The following is an 11,929-nucleotide window of genomic DNA, read 5'->3' on the forward strand; positions in this document are numbered from 1 at the left end:
TGTAGAATTAATTGAGTCATTACATAATAGAAGGTTATAGGATTATATTCTTAATTTTCTTAAGGAAACTAACATTTAGGAAAATTGCATTTGTTTATTCAATTTACAAGCCAATTATATAAATGGTTATGAAAATAATATCCCTTTGGATTAAATCAAATTAGATTATTGCTTTGAAGTGATGAAATGTGTTCTTTACAAACATAAAGGCTGGTATGGTAAAGAGTAAACTTAAATATAAATTATTAAGATTTTCTTAAGCTGTTGAAATACAGAAGATTTTAAAAGTAACCATGTGGAATATTTTCAGAAAGTGAATAACTTCTATTTCATGGACAGCATAAAATTCACATAAAACAGTCTACTGTTAAATCTTTGCTGTTCATAAATTTAGTGACTACAAAAATTGCTTCAGGATATTTTATGCAGTTAAGATGAATAATTTATTATATATACAGTTAAACAATTACATTCTTTAAAGAAATGGATATGGTAATTAAAGTAGATTTAGCATGAAAGTACAATATAGACAAATTAGACTAAAACAAATTATTTTAAACTTAAAAGAGCACAAAACCTGAAATAACAGACAATAAGTTGCATTATTAACCAGGACAGTAAAAAACTGTACAGTACAAGCAACACATTACAATAAATTATGGTTAATGAGGCAGTCTTTGATTTGGGATCAAAAGGACAAAATAAGGAATGCTAAAATCTCATAAATCCACCATATCTTTTTTCCATCTCTGGAGCCTCTTTGGAATAATTTTCTCCATCATCATCTGAAGGAAGAAGAGTATCAGCAAACCGCTTGAGAAATCCACCATATCTTTTCTGGTAGTCCATCCACCATTCTGGCCTTCCTACTCTTCTCATGAATCCACCATATCTCTTTTGTAACTCTTTGGCATCACCTTCCAGCTCTGGACTGCGCTTTATGCTTCTCATGAAGCCACCATATCTCTTGAGGACCTCACTATCACTATCACTCAAGTCTTGATAGTGTCCTATTTCAGCATTTTCTTCTGTTGCAAGAAGCTCCTTCAGAAGATCAGACGAATTAGCTAAACCATCATCATCTGAATCTTTCTTCATAAACCCTCCATATCTTTTAGCAAGAATTTCTCCAACATTGGGTTCCTCTTCTGGTTCTACATGATAGAGCTCATCCATCTTTTTCATAAAGCCACCATACCTTTTCATGAAGCCACCATATTTTTTGGCTAGCAAATGGCTTTCATCCTCTTTTGGACTGTCCAGTTTAGTAATCTGAAGAAGTTCCTTGCAGGTTTCCCAGGCTTTGGCAGAAGGCAGTTTCCCTTCACATTCTAGTGTACATGCCTGAAAAATAGTTTGATTTATAAAGTTATTTTAGAAGTAGAAATAACATTTGAAATATCGTCTTAGGTTTCAGAACTTTAAATTCTGAAAATGGCCAAATATGGTATCTTTCTGAACGGATTATCAAAGTTGATCAAAACGATCAATTTCTAAGCATAGGAATGGAAAAGATGGAATTAAAAAGATGTACTCCTCAAAACAGTAATCTGACAATAGTGATAAAGATTTTGCATGATTTGTGAAATACAGGATTGTTGAGTTTATGGATAGAAGAAAGTGCTCTTGAAAAAAATAATGTCTCAGAAGTTCTATACATGACATATCCTTATACTACTGGAACACACCTTCATGACTTACTACAAATATATCTTCAGCAAAATGTACATGTGAAGAAATTTTGCTTGCTTAGCACATATCCCACACAGTAATGAAAATGAATATAATCAGATTGCCCCTGTCTTTCCAATTGTTGAAAAATAAAAATTCTGTAAAAAATATTTGGGAATAGCTAAAGTGTAGAAAAAAAGAAAGGTAGATGAAACCAAGAGCAGTGGCAGAAAAGTGACTGAAACAATGATCAGATTATATAAATTCATTGCAAATAAATAGATATATATTGCACAAAACTGTTTTTAAAGGAGGTTAGGGTGACCCGCTCCCTGCTCCACCAGGAAGCGCGGGAGGACCCCTTGGAGGGAAGAGCCGAGGACTTTGTTCAGTATCTGTATGACAAAATCACTCAGATTCGGGAAGGTCTGGACTCTGACTGGGTAGATCCAGCAAGAGTGACGGAGGCAGGTCTTGAGACTGTTATCTGGGATGAGTTTGATCCTGTGACCCCAGATGACGTGGACAGGATTCTGGGTAGATTGAACGCAACCACATGTTTGTTGGACCCGTGTCCCTCCTGGTTAGTGCTGGCTTCCCGGGAGGTGACGCGAGGCTGGCTCCAGGGGATTATAAATGCTTCATTGGGTGAGGGTGTCTTCCCCGCCGCCCTTAAGGAGGCGGTGGTGAGGCCCTCCTCAAGAAGCCTTCCCTGGACCCGGCAATATTGGCTAATTATTGTCCAGTCTCCAACCTTCGTTTTGTGGCGAAGGTTGTTGAGAGTGTGGGTGCGGGACAGCTTCCCCAGTACCTGGATGAAGAGTCGTATCTGGATCCATTCCAGTCGGGTTTCAGGCCTGGGTACAGCACGGAAACGACATTGGTCGCGTTGGTTGATGATCTCTGGAGGGCTCGGGACAGGGGCTGCTCCTCTGTCCTGGTCCTGTTAGATCTCTCAGTGGCTTTTGATACCATCGACCATGGTATCATGTGCACCGGTTGGAAGAGTTGGGGGTGGGAGGCACCGTACTAAGGTGGTTCTCCTCCTTTCTCTCCGACCGGTTGCAGTCTGTGTTGACAGGGGGGCAGAGGTTGACCCCGAGGCCTCTCATGTGGGGTGCCGCAGGGATCGGTCCTCTCGCCCCTTTTGTTCAACATTTATGTAAAGCCGCTGGGCGAGATCATCCGTGGTTTTGGGGTGAAGTACCATCAGTACGCGGATGACACCCAGCTGTACATCTCCACCCCGGACCACCCCAATGATGCCCTTGAAGTGATGTCCCAGTGCCTGGAGGCCGTACGGATCTCGATGGGGAGGAACAGGCTCAGGCTCAACCCATCCAAGACCGAGTGGCTGTGGTTTCCGACGTCCCGATATAGTCAGCTAGTGCCATAGCTGACTATTGGGGGCGAATCATTGGCCCCCACGGATAGGGCCCGCAACCTGGGTGTCCTCCTGGATTCACGGCTGTCGTTAGAAGAGCATGTGACGGCCGTGTCCGGGAGGATTTTTCATCAGGTTCACCTGATCCGCCAGTTGCGTCCCTATCTAGATCGGGACTCCCTACACACAGTCACTCATGCCCTCGTTACTTCTTGTCTGGACTACTGCAACGCTCTCTACATGGGGCTCCCCTTGAGGTACACTCGGAGGCTCCAACTGGCGCAGAGTGCGGCCGCGCGGGTGGTGATGAGAGCGACATGGAGTTCCCATGTGACACCTCTCCTGCGCGAGCTGCACTGGCTCCTGGTGGTCTTCCGAGTGCGCTTCAAGGTTCTGGTTATCACCTTTAAAGCGCTCCATGGCTTAGGACCTGGTTATTTATGGGACCGCCTGCTACCACCAATAGCCTCCCACCGGCCAGTACGCTCCCATAGAGAGGGGCTCCTCCGGGTGCCGTCGGCCAAACAATGTCGGCTGTCGGCCCCTAGGGGGAGAGCCTTCTCTGTGGGGGCACCTACGATTTGGAACGAGCTCCCCCCGGATATACGTAGGATCCTGGATCTGTGCACCTTCCGCCGCGCGCTTAAGACTTTTCTATTTTATCAAGCTGGCCTGGCCTAAATCTTCCCCCTTTTTAAATGTGGAAATTTTAAATTTTTAAATTTTAAATTCGTCTTATTTATAGGGGTATGGGTAAGGCGTTTTAAATTGGGGAGCCATTTTGGATTTAATTCTGTTTTAAACGTATTTTAATTGTTTATATTGTATGTTTTTTAATTTTGGCTGTTCACCGCCCCGAGTCCTTCGGGAGAGGGGGCGGTATAAAAATCTAATAAATAAATAAATAAATAAAATAATACTTCTTTTTGAAATAAGTATTTCAAAATTTTGCATGTTATATCAATAAAACTGCTACAAAATCACTTCATAAAAAATAATTTAGATTAGCTAAATTTTTAAGAATGTTGCAGAATAACTTTATTAAAATTAATCCCCAAAGCCTTCCTAAGTAAAACCTTACTAAGTTTATTAACAACTTTAAAATATAAATAATGAATATATGGTCTTTCTTCATTATGTTCATGGAGACACTAGGAGATTTTCCACTAAAGGAAGGAAATAAGAATAATTTTCGTTAAATGCATATTGCATTTAGTTTTCCCAGCCTTTGCAAAAATACATAGAACTTTGGGATAAGGAAGAATCATGACAATTATTTCCTGCCCCATTTCTATAGCATGAAAAGGACTATACTAAATTAGTTTAGATCATTTGAAATCAACAAGAAACATTAGTTTTTATTAATTAAAATTACACTGTTTTAATAAGTCTATGACTAAACATGAATCTGTCTATTCTATATACAGTGTTATAATTTGAGCAATTGATGCCAATAAGACATATTCATTTTTAAATAGAGGGTAATGCTTAAAATGATCTAGTTGGATTAGTAAAGTAATTCCAGAATTTTTTTTTTAAATTTGATTTATATGCCGCCCTTCTCCGGAGACTCAGGGCGGCTTACAATGCATTAAGCAATAGCCTTCATACTTTTGTATATATTTATACAAAGTCAGCTTATTGCCCCCACAAACTGGGTCCTCAATGTACCTACCTTAGAAAGGATGGAAGGCTGAGTCAACCTTGAGCCTGGTGAGATTCGAACTTACAGTAATTGCAGACAGCTGGTGTTAATCACAATGCTATCAGTCTGCTGAGCCACCAGACCCTGCATAGCTCATAGAAACACTAAGGTTCAGACCTAAATCCCATTCTTCCCTACCTGCTGAATTTACATTGTTGCTCATTCCATTTCAGTGAGGGAAATGTTTGGAAATAAAGGAGGTATAGCCTGCACATTTGCTTAAGTATGATCTCTGGATTTAATTTCTAGGATTATATGTATATTCTGACCCATATTTAGTAGATAATTGCATGCTCAATTATTGATCATTCTGATTATCTGATGGAACCGAAAGTAAAGCTCTTATGCAAGGATTTGCGGCTATCCAAACAGATTACTGGTGCTGCCTAAGCTAACTACCTTTACTTTGTATTGCACAACTAGGTTAAAGAGATGTATGTCAGCAATGTTGCATAAGTAGTTCAGTACTTACATAATTCTTTGGAATGATAATTCAAGCAACCATCTGTAAATCTCATCATGTATTATATTTGAATACTTTGAATCACATATAAGTTATAAATCCCCTGTTTGACCTTCATTTAAGGGATTGAAAACAATTTTGAATAAGGATAACATATACAAATACACATATCTATGCTCTCTCCATTTAAACGATTATATATGTCTATGAAGTTTAAGGATTTAAGCTGATAAAAGCAAAGCAAAACAAAAAGCATGTATTAGTTGGCAGTTCAGCTACTTTTAAAACTAATAAGGTTTTCTCCAGATATTCTATAATCACTGATGCTGATAAATCAAATGTGTGATGAAATATGTACCTGAGGAAATATGCACCTGGGACAGTTTCCCATGGAGGCAGATAAACCCAAATTAAGAGACTGGTTAATCCAAAACTGGATGGGTAAGGAAGAAAGAGGTTCAGGGTAGCCACATCCTAGGATCTCTTAGCATCGGTCTATTATGTTAGAGAGTTTTAGCTTTAGTCTGGCAAGATTTTGTATATTAGGAATAAGCAAATAAAGAATTGGACTCAATTGGATTTCACTATATTGTCTCTGGGCTTGGGTCTGACAAAAGTTTCCTTATTGTGTTCTCAGAAACTGTGTTTTCAGAAACTGGAATGGCATCCATTCTGGTATATGGAATATGGTATAATTAAAAATTCTACTCAAATTCTGCTTTCAAGGAAATTAGTTTAAGAACTGTCTTGCAGAATCTTAGGAATGTTGTTAGATAGATGGATGGATGGATGGATGGGCAGGGAGGCAGGCAGGCAGGCAACAAAAAAGATAAAAATGCATACATGCATACAAATAAAATATTTTAAAAATATTTTGCTGGTTTGATTCAATGAGTAGTTGTTGAATTATATGAAAGATGATTTCAAACACAGGTTGAAGAAAGAAATGCATTTTATAATTGACATCCCTATATATTCTATTAAAGATTAAATTGTATAAAAACTGTACACGTAATATTAAAACATTTTGGACCATGAGAATTCATTTGGAATAGCCAAGTAGAACAAAGATAAATACATATACTGAACCTACTCCTAATTTATTCACCTTCAGTGATGGAGCACCCACAATTTCTGGAGGCAAGTTGTTCCACTTATTAATTGTTTTCACTGTCAGGAAATTTGTCCTTAGTTATAAGTTGGATCTTTCTTTAAGGATCTTCCACATGTTACTTCTTCTCCTGACCTCAGGTTCTTTGGAGAATAGGTTGACCCCCTGTTCTCTGTGAGAGCCCCATAGGTACTGGAAAACTGTTATCATATCATCCGTAGTCCTTTTCTTTGAACTAGGCATACCAAGTTCTCAACTGTTCATTATATGGATCAGACTCCAGACCAGTGGTGGGTTGCTCCCGGTTTGGTCCGGTTCTTATGAACCGGTAGTAACGGCAGCGGGAGGCTCTGCCCACCTTCCCATTGTAAGCGCGCATGTGTGCGCTCCCGTTGCAAACCGGTAGCAGAGGTAAGTAGAACCCACCTGCTCCAGAGCCCTTTGTTGCTCTTCTCTGTACTTTTATAGGGTCTCTTTTTTGTATTGTGGGGATTGATAACTTTTTTTTCAAAATTGGCCCATTCTTGGTATGTCATTAAGATCTGCAAATTTTAATACTAAAACGTATGGTCATTTAGACTAACCATTTACATGCATAGTTTTGGAAAGCAATTTTTGATTTTATTAGGTCTCTGACACTCATTGTCTTCTTCCATATGTCAGTCTAACTGAAATAATTTAGTTTTTCAAAAGAGGAATAATTGTAATTGTTTTGAATTCATCATGGTTGGAAGCAAATAGGTCACATTCTTGCAAGATGAAATATATAATTTCGTTCCTTGACTGACTTTTTCTCCAATTCCTGATTACTAAAAGGATGTTAGGAACTTCAGAAGCTAGAATAAAGAACGATTAATTCAAGCTATTGAGGTTGGTCATTAGCTTTCTTTATAATAAATGCTTTTGTTCAAACCGAGAGTTTGCTATTGCTTTACATACACATTTGTTTCTTAATTTTGCTTTTGTTTTTCATGCTTGGAATTGAACAAGCTTGATTTACCAGTTATGACTGCGGATTTCTTCTACCAGTTTACTTCTTACAGCTCAGTTTTGATGAAGGAATAATTTATATTCATTAGGGATCTTTTGAGAATCCATAGGGAATCATGACTTCCTCTGAAGTAAGAAAATCCTGCATGCTTAAATATGAATATTTGGCTATAAATTATATACAGTATACTTCAATAGAATCGTGATGCAATTATCATCAGCATAAAGCTGTATATGAACATTATTATACAGAAATATTTCTTGGTTTTTGAAGTCTAACAGAATATTTAGCTCTTGCTCCTTTTTTTTTTTTGCCTCCTGCTAATGTTAAATCTCATATCCAAAACATTTTTAATCTTTACAGGCAGATTCAATTGGTATATCCTATTATGATTATGGTGTGAATGTATATATTCACCAGGATAACTATCAACCATTGATTAATAACCCTAACTTAATAGATCTGATGGGGAAAAAGAATGAAACAGCAAAATTAAGGGAATGTAATAGATTAGCATTAAAGAACAGCCAAAAACATTTTAGCAAGCTAAAAGGAACAAGAACCAAATATGTAATTATTGAATTGTGATAACCCTGTAGCATTAGTTTATGCTATCTCCATATATAGTATGTATATGTTAGTATATATAGTATATATATTAGTTTATATATAAAGTATATAATTTTACTTTATGAAAAACATTTTGTTCTTTATGGGAATAATACCTATTTCTTTTTGTTTTTTTTACTTCTGCTATTCTAAACTAAGAAGGAAAACCAAATAAGATAGTTATGGAAAGGACTTGTTATTCAGGATGTGATTAAACAAAAGGAAACATAAATGACTAGCCTGATCAAATTTAAACAAGATATTTATGAGCTAAGATATCAAATGATTAATTTCCGTTTATTTTGCTTCCTCATCTGATGTAAACCTATGCTTATTTGCTTAGAAGTATGTCCATCTTTACTCATTGGGATGGACTCTTGGAAGTCTACGTAGAACTATTCACCAGATTCTATTCAATAATACTGGAGTATAACTCTTATTTTCGGCCAATACAACCAATACATTCCTGAAGTTCTTCAAAAGTTTATTGTAACTTAAATGTTGCCTTTGGTGGCCATAGTTCTATCTTGTACTATTTTTCTCTATCTTCAGAGGGCTGTTATTCATTTTTCACAATGAAAGTCTGATAAAGGAAGATGGGCTTAACCGTTTGGCTCTGCTGTTTACTTTTATTTTGCCTCCATTTTCATTATGATAATTAATAACCTGATTTTATGGTTAATATTATCTTTTAAATGTATATATTTATTGGAATAATAATGAAATTAATGATGCTAATTGTTTAACAGGTTTATGATTGAACTCAAGCCCAAACTGTTTCTCTCACTTTTCATGTGCATGCTGAAGGAGGAGTCTAAATGTTGAAAAACAGTACTTTTTTTCCTCAAAAATATATTTTGGAAGAAGGTCTGGGAGGTTAATAAAATGAAGTATCGGCTGCTATTTTGCTTTTGAGTTGCAAAGGGCATTGGTATCTAAGAATATAGGCAGAAAACATGTTTTTCTCTATGACAATCTTACTAGTTTCAATTGTTTTTACTTAATTATTAACCAGGGAGATTATATAGAAGAACGCACATTCTCTTATGGATCTGATGAGATTTTAAAAACAAATTCACAGAAGAAGAAATAGAAAGACAGAGGGAGGGGAAGAAAGAAAAGACCTCCATTAATATATGGTGCTTTTGAAAGTTATATTGTTTTGGGTCAGATTAGACCCCCAAAAGGACCAACAATGGCAATAATTATGCCATCACTATAATATTTTGAGATTAGCAGGATACAGGGAGACAATAATAAACCATATAACTGAGACACTGTTGTTTGTACTAATTCTAAAATGCATAGCTTCCACTAAGTCTGCAACATCACGAGCTGAACTATGGGAAAGGCATTCCATTCCTTTTGTCTTATTTGCTATTCCATCCGTTCTTTAGTGGTTACAGCAAGAGCAAGCATTTTCCAATACAGTGAGTTAAAGAGGACTAGTGAATGCCTTGATCTGGCTATGATGAACTACAGGAATGTAGCCAATTAATTTAATGCATATTCACTATTAATTAATCAATGAAGTATATATAACTTGAATATTCAATGTATAGTAATATTAAGGCTGAGATCCACTTTGTGTTGTGGTTTAAGGCAATGGGCCAGAACTGGGAAACCATGAGTTCCAGTTTTAGGCAGAAGCCCAGATGGGTCAGTCCTGCCAGTCACTCTTTCTGACCCCGAGGAAGAAATCGGTGGCAAACCACTTAGGGAAAAAAAGAAACATGGGCAAGAAAAATACAGGGACTTGTCCAGGCTAATGCCAGAAGTCAAAATTAACTTGAAAGTACAAAAATTAAAATAAAATAATAATATAAAATAAGAAAACATCAATTTTTAAGAAATATTTTACTAGTGAATGAAGTTATAACATTTAAACACATTGGGGAGAAAAATCAAATAGCACTTTATGTACTTTTGTAATTTTGTTGCTTAAGAACATATGCTAATATTCAGTCTTGTAGTGTTTCTATCTGTAGTTGACATATATTAGATTCAATGGACTGTGTGAAAATATTCATGGACAACAAACTATAACGTAAGTTCTTCAGTGATAATTCAATTCCATCGTTGAGTAACTAATCTAAGTTAGTGATCTATCTAATTTTGAATTTGTAATCTATTTGTGCAACTATGAAGTATCAAGCTGAGCTGGGAGAAAGAATCTCAAAATAACAATGAGTAAATTCTGCTTACCAAGGGGTTGATATCAGCATGATATGCCAATTGATGGGCACAGGATGCACAATCTTTTGTACATTCTGCCTGAATGGTAAGGATAAGGTATGCGTTAAGAGCCAACAGCAAGAAATAACACCTCAGAAGCAATGTCATGGTCTGCAAAAAGAAGAAGAATTAAACTCAGTTACAATATTTTCCTTTTTTATACCAGCAATACATTGCATTAAGAAATACATATGGAAAAAAAATCCGAGGTATTTTTAGCTGTATTACGCCAGCAATAATGTATATCATGAATGACATCGAATATAAGTTTCCCAGCATAATGTTGCAGGATCCAATTTGGGTTGGTCACCAGGACCAGAGGTTTAGACTTACAAGCTTTTGGATTCGTGCTGGAGCCCATCCTCAGGGAACTTCTCTCTCGCAGTGTGTGCGCTTTGGACTATTCTGTGTGTTGGATTTATAAGGTGCCTGTCCAGACCTAAATCCCCAATCAACACCTAAAAAGCCACACACGACAGCGACCATATAACCACATAGAATAGTCCAAAGCACACCCTCTGCTAGAGAGAAGTTCCCTGAAGATGGGCTTCAGCACCAATCCGAAAGCTCAGAAGACTAAACCTCTGATCCTGCTGACCAACCCAAACTGGATCCTGCAATAACGTCTATTATTACATATGTGAACAATTTCATGCATGATGCTAGAAACAATTAAAGAACATACAATTAGAATACATTCTTTGAAATCGAGTGTAATTTTTTCCCTTTTATCAGATCTCAAGTAGCTCACTACATAATAAACAGAACGATCCTTTTTATAAATGTTGCCTTTTATACAGAGTTTCAGTATAACTCTGGGGGGGCGAAAAGGGGGGGGAAGAAATCTTAGTAACAAACTAAGTAAACAATAAAATACTTCACGTACTTTTATGGGATTATTTAACCTTGAGCAATGAACAATTCCAGATGCTATAATATAACCAGCGACGAACGAATTTCATCCCGTTCGCTGCGTAATCTTATTCCTTTTATTTACATCTCCGCCGGCAATGAGCCACGGGAGGTGCGCGAGTGAAATCCAGGCTAAGAAAAAGCTGGATAAAGCTAGCCCTGGAGCTCAATTGTCCCCTCCTTCCCCACACGCCCAGACTTACATTTCTCCTCTGCTCCGCGATAGACGGTGCGCTTCTGAAGTGAGCGGTGAAGTCTCTTGCTCAGAGGTCAGAAGATTCCACGGAAGAACTTCGCGGGGCTTTTCTCCAAGATGCTAACTAACGAAGATGCAGAAGAAGGAAGGAAAACGAAAGAAAGAAAGAAAGAAAAATGAACAACGGAGGAGGAGGGAAGAAAGGAATGGCAGATGGCGAAGAACGATCCGCTGCAATAATACAAATCAATCTTACCGAAGAGAAGCGACGACGGCGCTGGTGGGACTGCTTCCTTCGCTTCCAAGAAGGGTGTCTCTTCTGGCTTCGGAACTCTTCAGCAAAATCGGGAGCAAAGAAGTGGAGAAGGCGACTTTATAATTAGTCAAAAAAGGAGACGCGGGCAGCATTCTCCCAATCGCCTACTGCCCTCCGTGTGACGCAAGATCTACGACATCCAGTAGGAGTGAAGCATCTGGTACGGGGTGGGGGGAAGTGGGGAGAGACGTATCAGCGTGCCTAGGGCCAAAGCAAGACTCACGATTCTGTTGTTCCCTTGAGTGAGTGGGTGGATGTGGTAGTCATCCCCACCTGATCAGGATGATATTTCACTCCAGGATAGCTTTTCCCCACCATCCCAAGTGGGGCCTTCTA

The 11,929-nt window shown here is 37.9% G+C and overlaps 1 protein-coding gene across 1 annotated transcript; it reads right to left on the minus strand.

Annotated features, from left to right (window-relative positions):
* Positions 1–419: 419 nt before the first annotated feature.
* Positions 420–11,688, minus strand: PENK (proenkephalin). The gene is made up of 4 exons (XM_034429820.3): positions 11,534–11,688; positions 11,285–11,401; positions 10,140–10,280; positions 420–1,344 (listed from the first exon to the last, which is right to left on the minus strand). The coding sequence occupies exons 3-4, from the start codon at positions 10,275–10,277 to the stop codon at positions 712–714; spliced, it is 771 nt and encodes a 256-aa protein (XP_034285711.1). The 5' UTR covers positions 10,278–10,280; positions 11,285–11,401; positions 11,534–11,688; the 3' UTR covers positions 420–711.
* Positions 11,689–11,929: the final 241 nt, after the last annotated feature.

This window comes from Pantherophis guttatus, chromosome 3 (genome assembly GCF_059756535.1).
Source record: "Pantherophis guttatus breed Tessera chromosome 3, ASM5975653v1, whole genome shotgun sequence".
NCBI classification, from domain to species: Eukaryota; Metazoa; Chordata; class Lepidosauria; order Squamata; family Colubridae; genus Pantherophis; species Pantherophis guttatus.